The 19744-nt window shown below is 51.3% G+C and overlaps 1 protein-coding gene across 1 annotated transcript in view; it reads left to right on the top strand.

Moving 5' to 3' along the window:
* The first annotated feature begins 263 nt into the window (after positions 1 to 263).
* Per2 (period circadian regulator 2) overlaps positions 264 to 19744 on the top strand; it is a 31906-nt gene continuing 12425 nt past the window's right edge. The window contains exons 1-13 of the mRNA XM_032901637.1: positions 264 to 501; positions 1213 to 1278; positions 2184 to 2338; positions 4957 to 5078; positions 5810 to 6011; positions 9784 to 9835; positions 10623 to 10765; positions 12156 to 12234; positions 14707 to 14813; positions 15295 to 15448; positions 15733 to 15841; positions 17033 to 17158; positions 17689 to 17773. Coding sequence (XP_032757528.1) covers positions 281 to 501; positions 1213 to 1278; positions 2184 to 2338; positions 4957 to 5078; positions 5810 to 6011; positions 9784 to 9835; positions 10623 to 10765; positions 12156 to 12234; positions 14707 to 14813; positions 15295 to 15448; positions 15733 to 15841; positions 17033 to 17158; positions 17689 to 17773 — 1621 coding nt within the window. The 5' untranslated portion in view covers positions 264 to 280. The remainder of the gene's footprint in view (positions 502 to 1212; positions 1279 to 2183; positions 2339 to 4956; positions 5079 to 5809; positions 6012 to 9783; positions 9836 to 10622; positions 10766 to 12155; positions 12235 to 14706; positions 14814 to 15294; positions 15449 to 15732; positions 15842 to 17032; positions 17159 to 17688; positions 17774 to 19744) is intronic.

Genomic DNA, 19744 nt, shown 5'->3' with positions numbered 1-19744 from the left:
GCCCTTGTCTGTCTACTGACAGGACTGTCAGCACCTCTATAGCCCAGCTGGGGCTCCTAGGCGAGCGGCCTTCCTGATCCAGAGCCAGTAGGAACTCAGCAATCAGGGACACATAAGCATAGCAGTAAGTGACAGCTGTGCCACTAATACTTGGAATCAAACCGAGGGCCTCACACCTACTAGGCGAGGCCTTATTAGGGATCTATAACCCCAGTCTCACCGATGCTTTTAACGTTTGCCCACCTTCTTCCCCTCCACCAGCCTCATTCCAGAGCCCGACATGAATGGATATGTGGACTTTTCCCCAAGTCCCACCAGCCCCACCCAGCAGCCAGGGGAGCCTCAACCCACCCAGGCTGTGCTCCAGGAAGATGTGGACATGAGCAGCGGCTCCAGCGGAAATGAAAACTGCTCCACGGGGCGGGACTCTCAGGGCAGTGACTGTGACGACAGTGGGAAGGAGCTGCGGATGTTAGTGGAATCGTCCAACACTCACCCCAGGTAGGTCCAGCCTCGGACCCTGGGTAGGTCCAGCCTCGGACCAGGTCCTCACACACAGGCCAGCGGTGGCTTCCTCCAGTTTGTTGCCCATCTACATGCAGCAAATACTAGGACTTGCAGGGTGGCAGGACTTCTTAATCCTATAGATGATATTTACTGGACTCTGCCCTTCCAAATAGCAATACTACATCATCTTTGCATTTCTGGGTCTGATGCTAATTAACAGACATTCCAGTAAGATCTTGGAGGAGTCTGCTCACACATACAGCCCTGATGCATTTCCGTCTCTCAGTGTTCAAGTCTCCTAATAGCTGAAGAGCTTATGCTTCAGTTTTAACATTTTTCCCTTTTTAAATTTTTAATTTTAGTGCATATGTGTACCCCTTGCATGCTTGGTGACATAGAGGACAGAAGAGAGCATTGGATCCCCTGGGGCTAGAGTTGCAGATGGGTGTAAGCAGCCATGTGCTGGGAATCGAACGTGGGTCCTGAAAATGCTCTTTACCACTGAGCTGATTCTCCAGCTCTGGTTTTATTTTGAGGGGAGCCGTGGAGGTGATACTGTGGGTCTCAGGCAATCCTTTATCCCAAAGCCACCATCCAGCGTACTGTAGTATTTTCTTAAAAATCTCTGGTGGGATGTCCCTAGGCAGTTTTACCAATTGGTTGAGGGACAAGGCATGTGGAGATCTCATCTATGTGCTCTTGCAGCCCTGACGATACCTTCAGACTCATGATGACAGAGGCGGAGCATAACCCCTCCACAAGCGGCTGCAGGTGAGGCTCCTACCTCAGGCTCTTTCAACAAGTTGCAAGACTTCCTCTCAGGCCAGGTTTGGAAGTCAATGACCTCCCCCCCCCCCCCACCCCCGCCCCAGCTCTGATAAATCTGTTGGTCTGAGTAGCTGGTTAGTATGACTGGTGGTGTCTGCCTTTCACACCGAGACCAGTGCTATACTTCTCTGAGCCCTAGTTGTTTTTGGGGAACCTGGTTTCCCCTCAGCTCCATTCCAGCCCATCTTGCCTCAGCCCTGTGAATTCAGCAGGACCCTTCTCACCCTTTTGCAACAAATTATCTGTGCCTCCACGGACATTTGCTTATCACTTTTGGGGGCAAAGTCCGCTCTCCCAGGCATGAGGGCACTTGGCCATTGAAGTCTCAGGGACCTGACCCACCATTCTTTGGATACCTTCTCCTTGACACAAGCCATTTACATCAGCGACTCCTTGCTTTCAGGCCTGTCTTCCTCTGCTCACTATTCTCTCCTGGAATTCCTTCTAAGAGAGTGTCCTTTGCTCTTGCCTGTTCTCCTGACCCATGCTCATGACTCCAGGGGCTGTTTCTCTGTCCTTCATACAGTCCTTGTCCCTCTGCCTGGGCTAGGGAAAGAGCAGCCCTGTGGTAAAGCCTGACCACTGTACCACGGCTTGACCAACAGCCCTCCTAAATATAGCCCAGCTGACCCCAGGGTAAGGATGTAGTTGGATGGCTTCTCTCTGGGGTGAGAACAGGGTTTCTTATCAGTCTGTGGTCTCCTGGAAGGAGGCATCGGCTTCCATGTCTTGAGACCTCATTAGTAACCACAGTGAGGGAGGCCAGGGGTGCTGGGTGTCTCTGTCCCCACCACTCTTTTCAGAAGGCTCACATTTGATTCCCGCCCCCTCCCCTTTTAATTCCACAGTAGTGAGCAGTCTGCCAAAGCTGACGCACATAAAGAGCTGATAAGGACCCTGAGGGAGCTGAAGGTCCACCTCCCTGCAGACAAGAAGGCCAAGGGGAAGGCCAGCACGCTGGCAACCCTGAAGTACGCCCTGCGGAGCGTGAAGCAGGTGAAGGGTATGTGTACTTTGCACATCTGCTCAAACCCAAGAAACAAAGTTTTGGTTTGTTTGTTTTTGCTTGTTTTGTGCACTCCTGTGCATGCGTGTGCGTGTGTGCATGCGTGTGTGATGTGTGTGTGTGTAAGTATTCGTGTGTGTGAGTGATGCGTGTGTGTGTGTGTATGAGTGATGCGTGTGTGTGCGTGTGTGCATGCGTGCGTGTGTGCATGTGTGTGTGTGAGTGATGCATGTGTGTGTGTGACAGTCAGAGGACAACCTGTGGGGTCAGGATTATCTTCTTCCACCTTTATGAAGGTTCCAGAGATTGAACTCGGGTCTCCAGGCTTGCACAAGAGAGAGCCCTTACCCTCTGAGCCGTCTTGCCAGCCCCAGATACACATCTTAAATGTCCCAAACTATAGTCCAAATAACAGCTTTCTCAGACTCATCACTGAAATGGCAGAAGATCTGATGAGGCTCAAGTTGGTTGAGAACCACAGTTCATTGAACTGTGGACTGGGAACCATTGAACTGGGACTTTTAGAGACAAAACCAAAAATAGGCAGAAAACCAGGGGATGGGGAGAAGGAAGGCACAGCAACACCACCCGTCACTCAAGTTCTGTCACAGCCCTCCCTACCATGCATGAACAATCAGGGGCAACTCTGTCCGTCAAGAGTCCTGCTGCTGATTGTGTGCTTGGACTTTTAGAAGACACATTGTGGCAGAGCATTTTAACTGGCCCATGAGATAGAAGACGGGAGCTATGAAATGAGAACACGGAAAAGAGCTTCCTGTTGAGGGAGGCAGTGGGTCTCTAGCTGCCCCCAGCAGACTCAGTCCTCCTTCACTGCTCCGGCCCAGGATCTGCACAGATCAGCCTCCCGAAGTTGTGGTTGCCCTTGACTCCCAGAGAAGAAGGGAGCACTGCCCAAGCAGAAAACAGGTCATCCTCCCCAAGGTTCAGCCTGAGTCGCCCGGATAGATCATTCCAGGATCGTGTGGCCACAGGCAATGGCAGAAAGGCGTGTTTAGTCAGTCGCTGGGCAGAGAGATGTGAGCCCTGCAGTTGCTCTGCTGTGGAGAAAGCACCTTCATATAGCCCTGGCTCAGAGTGCTAAGTGTTTAGTCCCTTTTCTTTACAGCCACTGATGGTGGAGGATGCCCCTAGCTATGTGCTTGGACTTGCAATGAACAGATAGAGGCAGACATACCTCCCTCTGGGGCAGGAAAGACAGTTGCCATGGGCAGGTGACATGGAAAGCACAACCCCCTCCACCACATCACCCATGCGTGGCCCTCATGTGAACACCACTCCACTGTATGACTGTGCCTTTGATCACAGTCACATATATGTGCCGAGGACTGAGTACTACATGTTACAAATACATGTCAAAATAGACAAAGCCAAAAGGCTGCGATGTAGGCAGTGTGGGCTTTGCCGTCAGCATTGTTGGCTGCCATGAAACTCCCAAGCACATAAGCCAGGCTTGTGGCCTGTAGCCTAGGTATGAGCTTGCACTTCAGACAGTCTCCTGCTGCTGAGTATCTGGACAGCTTGTGTCAGTCGTAGGCATGTTGCTGGTATTGAACTTGGGTCCTTGGAGCCTCATGTAGAAGCGTTATTCTGCTGAGTCCTGGCCTCTGTGCATGTTTGAGCGCTGTCTTCAGCCTGAAACCTCGGCGGGCTCCTTTCTAAACTGCTGTCCATTTTGGAAGATTGGTGTGGTCTAAACAGTGCTGTCTGCTAGCCAGGGCTGCTTAGGGTTTTCTTGTTTGGGAACCTGTTGCTTTAGGGCCCTGGCTCTGGGGCCTGTGCCTAAGGAAGTTGCTGCTCTCTGGAAAGAGCAGCCACATGAATCAGTCTGACCTAGAGGCAGCTCACTCTCCAGGGACTGCTGGTTTGCGTGCTCCGTGACTTCGGAACTTGGGAGTTCTGCCAAATCAAGAATGTTCCTAAGCCTTCCAGCAGAGAGCATGCTCAGAAACTTACCAGTCTGTGAAGGTGGAGAGAGCAACATCAGATAAGACCCAGCCATGAGTCCAAAGACCTCATTACGACACTGCAGGGACACATGCTTGGCTGGATCCCAAGGTCAAACTGCAGGACACAGCCACCCTAGGTTCCGTCTACCTAAGGGCATGTGGAGCTTTAGAGGCAGGAGCGGACGTACTGACTCCGTGTGCAGTGAGAGTAGCCATTCTGGCTGGGCCCCCCAGAATCCCACCAGATACGAAGTGAAGTCAGATCAGTGGCCATATTATTTGTAGACGCTGTTCACAGCACCCTCTTTCCAATGTGGCTTCTGGTACCTGCTCCTCTTTCAAGCAGTTGATCCTGCCTGTGTGGAAGTTTCTAAAGGGACCACCCAGGGCACAGGTGGCAGGGATCCTAAGTATGACCATTGTGATTATGTTATGAGTTTTTAAATTCCTAACAAAGGCCCAGTGTGTCAGAGAAGGTCTCCAGTCTGCTCTTGAGTGCTGGCCAGTCATGTCTGTGCATCCTCCCCCTCAATCTAGCTCATCCCAGTCGTTCATTTGAGAAAAATGGACCCCCCCCTGCAGGGGCCAGTGACAGTGTGCTGTCCTGCGGGTCTCATCTGCTGAACATGGGTGTCATTTCTTTTATAGCTAATGAGGAGTACTACCAGCTGCTAATGTCCAGTGAGAGCCAGCCCTGCAGCGTGGATGTGCCTTCCTACACCATGGAGCAGGTTGAGGGCATTACCTCCGAGTATATTGTGAAGAATGCGGTAAGTGTTTTGACAGGGCACGAGTTCTCCCTGGGGTAAGGCACTGGTCCACTGTCAGGAGGTGGATCTCTGGATAAAATCACCAAGTTGGCGATTCTCAAGTAAAGTCTTCATCTCTAGCTGACTGACTCATAGCTAGCTCCCAGTACCAGAGAAATCTAGAAATTTAGCTGTGATAGAACTCGGTGCTCCTGCTTTTTGTAGCCTCAGGATGAAGAGACAGATTTAGTAACCGCCTGTTTGTCCAGGCTTCATGGTAACGAAGTCTGGGTCCAAAGCCCATATTTCTAAATGTCAGGTAAAGTCTGAGAGAGGAGAGACCCTACTCCCGGATTCCCAATTAGAACAGACAGTAACCTGTGAGGATTCTGCATGTACTAGAGCAGTGCTAAACTTGTGTCAGCCTAGCTCCTTGAGCTTCCCTACCTCTTTCTGCCTACCAACTCCCTCTAAGGAGGCTGGCCTATGCTCAGAGGGACAGGCCACCCCAAGAACCTGAAAGAGACCAGCTGGCAAAGGTCACTTGGCCAGGCTAGGGGAGCACAGGCGCATTAGGCTGGCCTGATAGCGTTGCATTGGACTTCTGCATTGGAACAGGAAAGTCAGGTTGGCCAGGACTGGGGAGGTCCAGACGCACCCTGGCCCTCATGGTGGGGTGCTCCTACTAGCCTTGGTGACTATACTGTAGTCCATAGTGACTGTAATCACCTGATCATGCTCTCCACTTCCAGGACATGTTTGCTGTGGCTGTGTCCCTGGTTTCTGGGAAGATCCTGTACATCTCCAACCAAGTTGCCCCCCTCTTTCACTGTAAGAAGGATGCCTTCAGTGACGCCAAGTTTGTGGAGTTCCTGGCTCCCCATGACGTCAGTGTGTTCCACAGCTACACCACCCCTTACAAGCTTCCGCCCTGGAGTGTGAGCAGTGGCTTAGGTGAGGCCCTGGCTGCAGCGTCTTGTCCCATCTGGGTCGGAGTGTGGAGGAGGCTGGTGACAAGGGCAGAGGTTGGGAGCTGGCTTTCCCCCTCAGTTGTGTCAGAACGACCCACAGAGCCTCCATGACGGGTTGCCAGCCACTGATCTGTCTAGGGCAAGAGGCAAACAGTTGTCTCTAGAATAAATAGTCTCTTTGTAAATTTCAGAGTGTCTTTAATATTAGGCATTTTAGAAACAGAGTTATCCAGAGCAGGAATCTTGACATAACTGCAGTGCAGGGAGTTGGGTGCCTCCTGTGAGGCAGGGGGATGATCCATGGTACGACAGCTGCCTGCAGACAGCAGCTAATCTCCTCATGCGTTAGCTGCCATGATGTTGAGGTGTGGCATTTGTCAGGGTCACTTTCCAGGGAACTTCATCTTAGCTGGAGGCAGGATCCTAAGTATAGGTTATAAAGCTCTCCGGGCTTGCACAGCGCTTTCTCCACTCACTAGTGAGCATGTACGCTGGCTCTGTGATCCACTGTGTCCGGGCTTCTCACCCTTGCCCAGCTCTCCCTATCTGGCGGTTGGACCACTCTATGTCTTCTCTTTGTACAGCCAGTTGGCATTCTCCTTGTGCCTTGAGTCCCCCCAGTCTCCCCCAACCCCCAGTCAGTTGGCTGTAGTCTGAGTATGGTTTGTCCTCTCAAACTCATGCTGGAATTTGCTGATGCCCCAGTCCTGAGGTGGGACCTTGAGGTAATGCAGTCATGAGGAGAGACTAATGCCTTTTTCCTGGAACAGACTTCCTTGTCAGGACTCGGCTAGCACTGAGGGAATGTATGGGTCACTATAAGGCAAGGCTGCCCCTTCTGCATATGTCCTCACTGTTTCCTGCCATGATTGGAAGCAGCACATGGCCCTCTCCAGCAGCATGGCAGATCCTTGCACTGTGCTCTTGGACATCCCAGCCTCCACAACCATGAGCTAAATTACCCCATCTTCCTCCAAAGTCAGCCTGTGGCAGCTTCTTACAGCAACAGAAAATGGACTGAAACAGTTCTGCTGCTGAGAACGGCGTGCCACTGCACTGAACCCTGAAAAGTCAGAGACCAGATCTGGAACTAGGAAGTGGGGAGCAGCTGAACTGTTTCAAAATAAAAACCAGGAAAGGCTCGAGTGTTGAGGTTCAGTTCTGGTGTGGGGGCAGAGGAAGACAGGAGGACTGGGGCTGGGGGAAGCTGGAGGCTTTTCTCATCTGCATAAATGGTTGTGACCAGCATGCTGATGAAGTGTGGGAGGGAATAGCTATGTTGAGGGAGAATTACGGTCTGGCCACATACAGAGCGGAATGCAGGGATGCAGCCAGCCAGATTGCTAAAGGATTCCATGGTAGGAGATAAATAGCAATGAAGACCTCCTCATCACAGGGGGAAGACCTGAAGGCACATCAGAGATCTTCAAGGGTGCCTCTGATCCCCGCATCCGTGCGTAGCTCTCACCAGCTGTGGCCTCAGTGCTACAGGCACAACCCCTACATTCTCCACCAGGTGTAAGATCAGCCTTGCTGGTGTCCCTGTGGGGCTGATTCTGCAGGCAGGAAGGTGAGGCATAGCTTCTTGTGCCACGGGAACAGAGCTGCCCCAGAGAATAGCACCAGGACTGTGCCAGCCAGTGCTGTCAGGGGCTGCCATCCTGGGAAGCTAGAACTGCCGAGCCACCAAAGGCAAGCCATACATCCCAGGAAAACCACAGGCAATCCTAACAGCCAAAGCTGAGCTCAGCCCAGCAAGCCGTGGGGCGGAGCTACTCGCTGCTTTCTTTAGGTTTCCTGTCTTACCCACGTGCACCAAGTGTGTAGCCGGTGCTGGGGTAACAGGATGATCCCCCGGCTTTAGGACAAGGCCACTGGGCCCTAGTTTCAGCCTTTTGTGAGGCCCGTTGTCCCTTCCTTCTGGCCAGTCTTCCTCTGGAGCAGCATATCCCTCGTCCTGTGGCCTTGGAGCAGATGGTTGGTTTGAGCTCACAGCTGGACTTTGGATTTTCCGGTTGGCACTGTGAACTATGGGATAGACTTGATTATAGTTTTGTTAGGAGGAGAGCGTGAGCTATGGCAAGCCAGAAGGGCCACCTGTGAGCTTCTCTCCTCTCAAACTCAGGCTAAACTTTGGTTACTTGTGGAATGTGTGATGACTGTTCTTTAAGGAGGTGACCAAGTCACACGGAAGGATTGGCTGGTGACCAAGTCACACAGAAGGATTGGCCAGTATGCTTTTGTTCTCTTGGGACTGGATTACCGTGACCATTCCATACCTCCACACTGGCAGCCCCTCTCTCCTGCCCTTCTAGCTACAGGCCTCCTGTGGTTGAACTCTGCAGTTCTTTGTTGTATTTTGCCAGCTTCCTCTGAAGACTCTGACTCTGAAGGGCCTCAGGGCATCCAGGGTCACAGCCCTGCCACCGGTAGAGGGATGAGGAGGAGCTACTGACAAGGGTAGCCAGTAAGAGTTCCTTAGTGTCTGCCCACCCATGGCTGATGGTCACAGCCCATCATGGGCTTTGGATGTGCAGAGCAGAGGAACAAGGACAGCCCCAGGATTCCTCTGGGCTTGCCACTGGGAACTCTCTGCCATCCCGTCTGTGGCTTACACAATGGCTTCCCATCCCTTGCCGCCACTACCTGGAATCAGTGACTCTGGCCAGCTCCAGGACCTCTCCCAATGACAATCCCCCCGAACCCCATTCCTATTCTGTAGAATCTGAGATGGACACTGCCTTTGTGTCCTTCACTAACTCAACAACCATAGCCCTTCAGTGGGCAGCCTGGGGCAGATACACCATGTTGTTGAGGGTATCCTCTGAAGGGGATACTTTCTCCCTAACCCTGAGGCTGTTAAAGACGTTTGCAGTGTGAGTGAAAGGAGCGTGGCTTAGGATGGAGGCGTGGAAAGGGCTGGGCGTGTGGATTGACAGCTGAGCAGCCTGGGCTGCCTCTCCAGAAAGAGGCCAAAGTACGTTCTGAACAGGAAGGAGAACCTGGTGGCCTCAGAGAGGCCTTCAGCGGGCTGGTAATTCTGTGTGGTTTTCTGTAACTAGTAATTTCCTTGTGTTCCTTCATTTCTTTCGGATGGGAGGAATACTCTATCCAAGACAAAGTCGAAGGAGTTTCTGACCTTCAAGCTGTTAGAGCGATGCCTGCTCCCCTTCCCTGACGTGAGGTCCAGCCAGCTCACGTTTCCCAAGACACTGTAAATCTTAAAGTACGTTGGTATTTTAGAAGGTGTTGCTCTTTTCAAATGCCTCGAGACACTTCTGTTAGAAGCAGGAATTTCCGCAGTGGCAGTGAGAATGCCCGGGGGTCTATCAGCAAGTCCATAGATCCCATGTCTTCCGGAGATGACTGTCGGCGTGTTGGTAGCGCCCCTGTGCACCGTTCAGAAGTTTTAAACTTTTGTTTAAACGTGTTTGCTATGAAATGTGTTTGCTAGTTCTCACCAGTAATCCCAGCACTCTAGAGGCAGAGGCTAAAGGATAGTTGCAAGTTCTAGGCCAGCCAGGGCTACATAGCAAAACTCTGTCTCAAAAAGGAAAAAAAGACCTTCCTAAAGACAAGGCTGTAAACTGGTAGGGCAGAGTGATTTGGTCTACGGCACCCTTTGGAATTGTATCCAATATAAAAGCTCTATGAAGAACTTACTTTGTACTTGGGCCACCTCACAGTGTACACCTGTGAGGTTTGACTTTGTGCTTATTGACACGGGAATGACTGACTCTGGGTTTTTCTTGCAGATTCTTTCACTCAGGAGTGCATGGAGGAGAAATCTTTTTTCTGCCGTGTCAGGTAAGTCCACTGCCTTACTCACTTTCAAACTCAGAAAACAGCCACCTGTACTTCTGGGAGAATTGGGGGGTATATTGCTTGTCCCACCTCCCCCCATCCCTGACTCTGAGACCAGACATAGCTTCTGCAGAGCCTGTGTGAAACCCCCTGGGATGAGTTGCATGCTATTGTATAAAGGGAGGGACTAAGTCAACCTGCTCTTCCTCAAAAAAGGCAGAGACCCCCCCCCCCCCGCAACTGCCCTCTGTTGCTTAAGAAGACATTCCCTAGGGCCATGGCCCAGGCAGTGCTTGTAGCCTGCATTTCTTGGGTTAGAGTCATAGTATACCTTGCAGGCTCTTGGTGACCAGGACATCCAGGAAGTATCAGCAGTGACTCCATTGAGAGCAGGGTCCAGAATCTCTCTGAGGAAGCAACTTCCCATTCCCAATTGTTTTCCCTCAGTCTAACTGCAAAGTGCTCAAGAGAAAGGCAGGAAGGCCTCATTCTGCCCACTGTGTGGACTCTGACCATTGACCCTTCAACGCGGGTTTAATGGAGAGCACCTAAGGGTGAACACTGGCCAGCATCTCCAGTGGGCACAGATGTGTGCTGCCTCCCGCATGGCCTAGGTTCCCACTAGAGGTTTTGCTGTGCCAGTCTGGCTGAGCATCCTTGGCATCTGGTACAAGAAGTGGGGGAGTCACTTAGCCCTCACAGACAGCTAGGGCTCGCTCCAGGCCAAGGCTTCTCTTCATCATGCCTCAGAACCTTGACCCACGCTCTCTCCACACTCCTCTCTCTACAGTGTTGGGAAACACCACGAGAATGAGATTCGCTACCAGCCCTTCCGCATGACACCCTACCTGGTCAAGGTGCAAGAGCAGAAGGGCGCCGCGAGCCAGCTCTGCTGCCTGCTGCTAGCAGAGAGGGTACACTCAGGCTATGAAGGTATAGCCGTGCCTGCCCGGGGAGCACCACTCTAGCTCATCCTTCTTGCCTGTGGTTGACACATGATGTCTAAAATGTACCTAGCTGCTCATTCGCCTTGGCCTCTCCCCAGCCCTGCCAGTCTCCTTCTCTGAATTCAGCACAGTTCTCTTCGCTATGTGGCTTTCCCCACAGTGGCAAAGGCAGCTGTGCCTGTTTGCCCTTCCCCTCCCCTCCCCACAAAGTGGCACCAGCTCTGAGACCTCATACTCCCCTTACCTCCATCGCTCACCCATGCCTCTGTCTCATGACATCTCAGTACTGCCCTACCCCCCAGAAACCCCACTTACTCCCTCAGCCTCCAGTGCCCGGCTATCCCTGTCCCTACCTTAGCCCATCCTGACTTCCGTCTGGACTGCCTTCCTGTTGAGCAGGAATCTTCATCACGCCCTTCCCTCTGCCTGGCTTTCTCTGCAGCTCAGCCTGAGGCCACTCACCTATCCTAACGCCATCCCACCAGTGAAGGCTTCTCAGACCACTCCGCCTCCTGACAATCAGGTTTTTCCCACAGAACCCAAGGAAAGCTGTACGATCCTGACTGCCCTTCTTGGGATTCCTCTTAAAATACCGTTTTCTCATAAGGAGTTTTTACGTCTACTCCAGTGCCTGGCTAGAAGCTGTTTGTTTTCTCAGTGTCAACTCAGGAGTCACAGGACTAATGATCCCCTGACAGCAGCCTCACCCTAGCACAGGAACACACAGACTGGTTTCCCCGGAAGTGTAATCTTTTAATTAGCCATGAGGTTTTTGTTTTGTTTTGTTTTTCATTCACTTCCTGAAAGTGATAGCAGCGTGTTCTAACATGATTTTTCTCTCTAACGCAGTGATGTCTCTCTGCATCCAGAACATTCTCTTTCAAATGTTCATTAAGAGTGTATCAAGGAGGAACAACTCGTTACCCCAAATGATGACTGTCCTTCAAGAACCAAAGATTTTAGAATTTGATATATGACTTCCTGTATGGAATGTCTTATCTCCCCCACCCCCACCTCCTGAAACTGTCAAGTTCTCTCGTGCGATGACATTGGCAAACCAGGCGTCATATAACTCATCTTTATAAAGGCGATTTCTTTAGGTTATTGTAGTTTTCATCTTATAAACCATGAAGGTTGTCTTCCATCCGGGGCCACGAGTCTCACGTCAGCCCCCATTGGCTCCCAGAGAGGTTGAAGAGGCTGTAGTGGCCGTCTGGTTGGGGCCTGCCCTGCCTTCAGCACGGTGGCTCTGTTACTCAGTCTACCTTCTCACTTTCTCATTGGCTGCCCGTCACTCTCCATCCCTGAGGATTTCCCTAGTTACTGGCAGAACAAACCAACCAGGTTTCTTAGAAGTGGAAATTCTGTTCTTTCAGCTCCTAGAATTCCTCCCGAGAAGAGAATTTTCACAACAACCCACACACCAAACTGCTTGTTCCAGGATGTGGATGAAAGGTGAGTAGTGTCTCACTGTTCATGCCACCCCACTGTCATTGGTCTGGGAATCAGTACTGTGTCCTCCATGTCACCAGATCCTAGGACAGGCACTCAGGGTTTCCTCATTGTCCTGGTAACAACCGAAGTGATAAAAATGAACTTTCTGCTTTTGCCATCATTGCTGAAGACAAGCTTGTGTGTCATTGTCCATACCTGGCAATCAACAAAAATGTGTGGCTGTGCCATTCTGCACACAGTGATGCCTCAGTCGGACCACATACCCTGTTGTGATCCTGGTATCTAGTGACAGACAGGCTGTCATAATGCCGGGCTACAGTAGGGTAGTAGCCACAGCTGTGCCCAGTACAGCACTGTTGTTTCTGTTATGGATTCACAGCGTGTCATTTTAGCAAGTGCTCCCCTTTATTTCACAAGACAGGTGCTGGGCAGCAACCCCACTGTGCCCTGTGTTCCTACCTTGCATCAGCAGTCAGGCCCGGTGACTGGTCTGTGCTGTAGGAGTTCGGCTCTTCTTGCACAGTAGAATTGCCTAGGGATGCATTTTTCAGGCTATGTCTCACTCTTACAGAACATGTGACTACACAGGCAGTGAAGTAATTTGAAATGACGCTAACGTGTTCATAAGATCCAATTGCAGTAGCACACACTTGTGATCCTGGCGTGACGACAGGGCTGAGACAGGAACATTTGGGAGCTCAAGATCCTACTTCAAAAGGAAGAAAAGCAAGAAAAACAAGCACCACAGTTTCTAAGAAGCGGGTGCTGTAGATGGGGATTAGCTAGTCGAGCCTGCCTTTCTCACCCTACTCAACACTGTCTAGTGGGCGTTAGTACCATCGGGAATGGGGTGGGTGTTGAGGGCTAATGTCAGGAGCAGATGTTACTGGCAGGACCTCAGCAGGAGTCTGTCTTCTGGGGTCCCCCTCACATACCTTTCCTCAGAGAGTTCCTCAGGCCTGTCTCGCTGGGTCTGCCATAGAGGGTACTGTAGCTGGCGTAAGAAGTCCTGACTACACTCAGAAGTACTTGGTCTCAACAGGTTGTGGTCCACTGTGCCTTCTCCTGGCTCCTTGAGAGATGAGGAGTAGGAGATCAAATGGCTATTAGGAGTGGTTTGGAGAAATGTGTCTTCAGAAAATACCACAGGAAGTGGACAGAGAAACAAATCAAGCCACCCCCTAGATTCTGGAGGATCTGGTTCTCCTCTGTCAACCTGGCAAGGGACACGAGGTCTCCTCTTCTGAGTCATGCTGCATTGCCTCCAAAAGGTTCTGCTCTGCGGGCAGCCAGAGACCTGCCACTCCCTCCCTTAGGTGTCCTGCAGGTCACCTGTGGTCCAGGTCCAGAGAGAGAGTATCAGATGCAGATCTTGGGGCTGAGTGTACAAGCCACCTAAGACGCTGCCATTGTTACCTAGACCTAAGGACTGTGTGCAGACTGCCAGATGTTTTGCTCCAGCTGTGGGGAAGAGGGCAGGCTAGTGCCTGAGGGAGCCAGTCTGCCAGTTCTCCCCGACGAGTGGAAGCTACAGGGCCCCTTCATGGAACCCTGTGGTCAGGACCAAGCATAGAGCCCTTCCTCCTCCACTTTGTTCTTCTTTTCCTTTCTCTCCCTGCCTTCCCCCCACCCCGAAACAACTTCTTCCTCTTTCCCCATTCTTCCGCCCGTCCCCCAATTCCTCCAGCCAGGCTCGTATTGGGAGGGCGCCAGGAACATCCTGTACACTCTGTCCGAAGGGAAACAGGAGGCCTAAGAGTGCGTGTGCCTCAGACACTGAGGATAAAGTCAGACCTGGAAAAAGTTCCAGTCTGAGGATGTGTGTAGGCCTTACACTTGAGCAGAGGAGAGTTTGAGGAAACATCTGCTGGGATGGAATGCTGGAATGCCTGGGGAAGAGGAGGCAGCTAGCCAAGCTAGGTGCAAACGGGCATAGACAGCTGCCTCGGTTCCACCCCTACGGTGACTTGAAGACCAGCCCCAAGCACCAAGGGACTTCACTTTACAGAAGCTCAGACAGGCACTGGAGCAAGGGTTCTAGCCAGTCATGGGGACTTGTTGGAGAGCCACAGGAAACGACCTGCTATAGGGGTCAAAGTGGCATCAACGTGACAGAAGGAAGACATTCTGACTTAGAAAAGACAGCTTTCAGCCAGAACTGGTTAAACAGAGACTCATATTAAACTGGTCAATATCAAAACGAGACCAATATGTCATGATGTATTCTTTTAGGAGGTTGGACACCATGCTGTAGCTTCCAGCCTCATTACTGTCACACTGAAGGGATGCTGGAATGCTGCCAAGCTGAGACTCCCTACCCCTGCCTCTGCCATGTTTCCATCTGGGGGACTTTGGTGCCTGCGTCTGTCTCTGGATGAGGAGGTGCCCTTGGGATGGCCCTCCCTCAGAATCTGCCAGCTCTGCCTGACACTTGTATTCCACGCTGACTGCCCTGTGTCCCTTACCTTGCAGGGCCGTCCCGCTCCTGGGCTATCTACCTCAGGATCTGATCGAGACCCCTGTGCTCGTGCAGCTCCACCCCAGCGACCGGCCCTTGATGCTCGCCATCCACAAGAAGAGTAGGTCATCTTCTCTAAGCCCCGAGGCCTGTGTGCTCTGGTGCTCAGAGGGGTTGGACCCACTGGGAATACTGCACCCTGGGAGATGCCCTGCTTTCTTGATGAGACCTGGTGCCATCAGCTATGGGCAGACCAGGGGAAAAAAACTCAAAGGGTTTTTGGTGACCCATTTATAGTTTTGGTGTCCATGAGTATGAGGAGAGCAGTTAAGCAGTGGGGCAGGAAGGTTTCGACCGTCCTTGGGAGTAGACTGCACAGGACCCCTCCAAGCAAGACAAGCCCTTGTAGATGTGGGTAGCACTGAGAGATTTGCATCTTGATGTAGGAGATGAAACTGCCACTCCTGGAAACCATCCCTGCTGGGTTTTGAAGCAGACACAGGAGTTGAAAGCAGAGGCTTTGGGGAGGTGACCTTGGCCAGCCTATGTGTGTCTGCTCTCTGTCTCACACACCAGCCCTGAGACTGTTTCTTACCCTCTAGTCCTACAGGCCGGTGGGCAGCCTTTCGATTATTCTCCCATTCGATTCCGCACCCGCAATGGGGAGTACATCACACTGGACACTAGCTGGTCCAGCTTCATCAACCCGTGGAGCAGGAAGATATCCTTCATCATCGGGAGGCACAAAGTCAGGGTGTGAGTGCTCCCAGGGTTCTACTGTGGGTTTTGGGGGATCCTGGCCTATTCTCACTTCCCACCAGCAGAGAGCAAAGATGGAGGCTATCTCCCAATGGGGGAGCCGCTGGCCATGTGGCCGGCAAGAAGATGACCTGCCCATGTGGGAGGAATGCTTGTAAACGAAGTTATATGCAGCTGGGGGTCTGTGGGGTGGAGATGGAGATCCCAACCCCAGTAGGCAGTGTGGGTACCACGTTCAGGCCAGCCAGGCCCTTCTGAGGAAACAAATTCAAATCATGCAGAGGCCCTTTGAATGAGGATGTGTTCGCAGCCTCCCCTTGCCCAGAGGAGAAGACTCCGCACCCCAGCGTTCAGGAGCTCACAGAGCAAATCCACCGGCTACTGATGCAGGTGAGTATTGAGTTGGCATTGCTCTGCTCTGCTCTGCCTGGCCCCACAGGTCTACACAGGTGGGCCATGTTTGGATAGTCTTGGTTGGCCTGAGAACTACCAAGCACCCTCAAGTTTTCCTAGTGTTAGAATCCTCCGTGACTCAACCATCATGTTGAGTAAGCAGTTGAAGGGTGTCCATACCCACAGTCTGTCCTTCAGTCCTGATGTGATTCCCACTGGTGTAAGTCCTACTCTTTCCCAAAACACCGTCAGCAACCCTGGCGACTTGCTGACATCACCCTCCAGTAAAATCAGTTTAAGCACAGTCAGTCCCACTACTGAGTGGATGTCCCCATCTTGGTTGTAGGATACAAAGTGTGACTGTAGTTGAATTGGTTCAATGTTTCTAAAACTCGATAGACTGAAGAAGACCTCAGCTGTGCAATAATTAGCTGGCTGAACATCGTCTTAGTCAGGGTCTCATTGCTGTGAGCAGACACCATGCCCAAGATAACTCTTATGAGGCAAACATTTAATTGGGGTTGGCTTACAGTTTCAGAGGCTCAGTCCATTATCATCATGGTGGGAACATGGCAGCCTCCAGGCAGACATGTGGTGCTGGAGGAGTTACAAGTTCTCCATCTTGATTGGAAGGCAGCCAGGAGGAGGTTCTCTTCCATACTGGATGGAGCCTGAGCATTAGGAGCCCTCAAAGCCCACCTACGTAGTGACACACTTGATCCAACAGGGCCACACCTCCTAATAGTGCCACTCCCATAGGCCAAGCATATTCAAACCCTCACAAACATGTTCCTTTTTATCTTCGCCCTTTGTTTTCTTTTGGGGGGTAGGGGGATGTTGAGATGGGTCTCTCCGTGTGCTCTTGGCTGGCCTTGAACTCCCTTTCTATACCTGATTGGCCTCAAACTCACAGAGATCCACCCACCTCTCTGCCTCCCAAGTGCTGGGATTCAAGGCATGGGCCTGCCTGCATCACATAAACATGTGCCTTTTAATGGAATCTTCTTGGTGACTACACACCAGAGATTATTAGGACACCAAGAATGAAGGCCAGACATCTTGGGGTTCAAGCTCCCCTGCACTTGTCTTCTCTGTGTAACTGTGGGCTGGCTGAGACCACTGTTTGAGCTTGACTTGTGGTGACCTCTTCTACCCCTGTCTACCGTGATCTGTTTGCTTTTCCCTCAGCCTGTCCCCCACAGCGGCTCCAGTGGCTATGGGAGCCTGGGCAGTAACGGATCCCACGAACACCTCATGAGCCAGACATCATCCAGCGACAGCAATGGTCAAGAGGAGTCTCACTGGAGGAGATCCGTACGTCCCTCTCTGTTCCTGTCCCTGAGAAAGCAAGTTCAGCAGTGCCACTCCTGAGTTAGAAAGCACGAGCAGTGATAGCCAGGCAGTGGCCGGAGCCAGTGGCTCAGTCGCCTTCTCGTCCGGCCCAGTTCCCCTGAGATCTGCTTCGTATTTCCAGTTGCCGCAGCTGCCTGTAGTTAAATACATAAAGGAAAATGACTTAGGTGGGCAAAGCCGCGGAAACAAAACCTTAATTGGAGGGTGGTGTGGACGCCTCAGCAATTCCTTTATTCTGTGTTTCCCATGGGGATCATGGGAGTTGTCGCCAGCTCCACCTGGCTCCTTCAGGATTTCCGAATCTGGGTTGGAATGTAGTGAGTACGCTCCATGGTGAGCACTCTCGCCCTGTGCGTGCGGGCCCTGGACGCTGCCCTAAGTTACTCCCTGTGCCGCTCCACCCCCTGCGTTAGCTTCTCTGCCCTCTCTGTGGGGGACGGTCAGAAGGTCTCCTAGAATGAATAACGTGTTCCTTATTGTTTTTCTTCAAGGGAATTTTTAAAACCAGTGGCAAGAGTCAAAGCAAAAGTCACTTTTCTCCTGAGTCTGGAGGACAAAAGGAAGCCTCTGTTGCAGGTAAAAAGATTCCTCTGGCTCCTCTTGGAGCCCTTGCTCTCAGAAGCTCTCACTTTTCCTTAAGAAATCTACATTTATTCTTCTTTTTAAAAAGAAAGCAAGCCATGGCTGGAGAGATGGCTCAGTAGTCGGGAGCACTGGCTACTCTTCAATTTTGGGTTCAGTACCCACATGGCAGCTCATAACTGTCTGTCAAACCAGTTCCAAGGGATCTGAAACCCTCACACAAGACATACACAGAAGCAAAATACCAATGCACAGAAAATGAGAGGAAGGAAGGAAGGAAGGAAGGAAGGAAGGAAGGAAGGAAGAAGAAAGAAAGAAAGAAAGAAAGAAAGAAAGAAAGAAAGAAAGAAAGAAAGAAAGAAAGAGAGAAAGAAAGAAAGAAAGAAATTAAGAAAGAAAGAAAACTCCTGGTGGTGGTGGCTGTATCTTTGATCTCAGCAACTTGGGAGGCAGAGGCAGGTGGATGGATCTCTGAGTTTGAGGCCAGCCTTGTCTACAGAATGAGTTCCAGGACAGCCAGAGCTGCACAGAGAAACCATATCTCAAAACAAAACAACAGCAACAAAAAGAAAACAAAAGACACCCCATGCTCTTTTGTGTGTGTCTCAGGACGGCAGAGGCAGGGACCGGGCTTTTCCGGCTTATTGCTCTGTTTGAGGTCTGGGAAGGTCCCCTCCTGAGTGTGCTTAACTTCATCCTTGCTCTGCAAAGAAATAAGGCTGCCTCTTTGTCTAGCCAAGTGCAGGTCCTACTGTCCAGCAGGCCCTTGTTACCCTGTGGACCACTAGGGCTGCAGTATGTGGCTCCTTTCCCTAGGAGCTGCCTACTGAGTGTAATGGGAGCTGTGGCCATGGGGTTGAGGAGTGTGTGATATCATCTCACTCTGCAGAGTAGCAGTGTAACCATGTGCTCACACTTCATGCATGTACAAACTAGCATCTACAGGCACACACACACACACACACACTTGCCTTGGCAGAGTTCTCAAAAACAGACCCATCTACAGTAGACAGTAAGGTGCTGGCTGTTGGGCATGCACCAGTGAATAAAGTATCGCTTGTTGCTTAAGATCTCTCAGGAGGGCAAGCATGTGGTTCCCATGGTGAGCACAAGCCACAAGTGGCATCCACAGCCTAGTCCTTGGGCACCCATTGCTGTGCGATCATTGTCATCAAAATTGTCCCTTAGATACTAAGGCAGAAAGTCAAGGCAAGCTTGGGTTCCATAGTTTAAAGTCAGCCTGCCTCCTGGGTAACTTAGTGAGACCATATCCCAATCAATCAGTCAATCAGTCAATCAATAAAAGAAAAAAGAAAAGGAAAGCCAGGTATGATGGTCCCAGCACTTGGGGAGGCAGAAGTCAGCAGATCTCTGTGAGTTCAAGGCCAGCCTGGTCTACCTAACAAGTTCCAGGTCAGCCAGGGCTACATAGTGAGACTTTGTTTCTAATAAATAAATAAATATCTAGTGATGGAGGGGCTACAGGGGTAGTACACAGGAGAGTACTTGAGCCACACATGCAAGGTCCTAGCCTGTGTTCAGTCTAGCCTGCCCTGCCCAGGAGGATAAGACATGTGGGATCTAACTGGCCACAAGTTCAGTATTTTAAGATCCATCCTTTTTCACCCTGAGCTCTGAGTCCTGAGAATGGCCCTGACATGAGCAGTTAAGCCCAGAGAGAAGCAGGCCTCAAATGGGCGATAGGTTACTCTAAGCTCCCACTCCAGCTGTCTGACCCACAGGGGTTCCAAATGCAGACTGTCACTAGGGTCTCTTATCTGTACATTACGAATCCTTACTCCTGTCTTTGAGCAGAGAAAAATGCTTTATAAATATGTAAACGTGGGGTTGGGGATTTAGCTCAGTGGTAGAGCACTTGTCTAGCAAGCGCAAGGCCCTGGGTTCGGTCCCCAGCTCCGAAAAAAAGAAAAGAAAAAAAAAATATGTAAACGTTTCCTTTGACAG

Source organism: Rattus rattus, chromosome 4 (genome assembly GCF_011064425.1).
Source record: "Rattus rattus isolate New Zealand chromosome 4, Rrattus_CSIRO_v1, whole genome shotgun sequence".
Lineage (NCBI taxonomy): Eukaryota > Metazoa > Chordata > Mammalia > Rodentia > Muridae > Rattus > Rattus rattus.
This window is presented reverse-complemented; position numbering and strand designations above follow the sequence as displayed.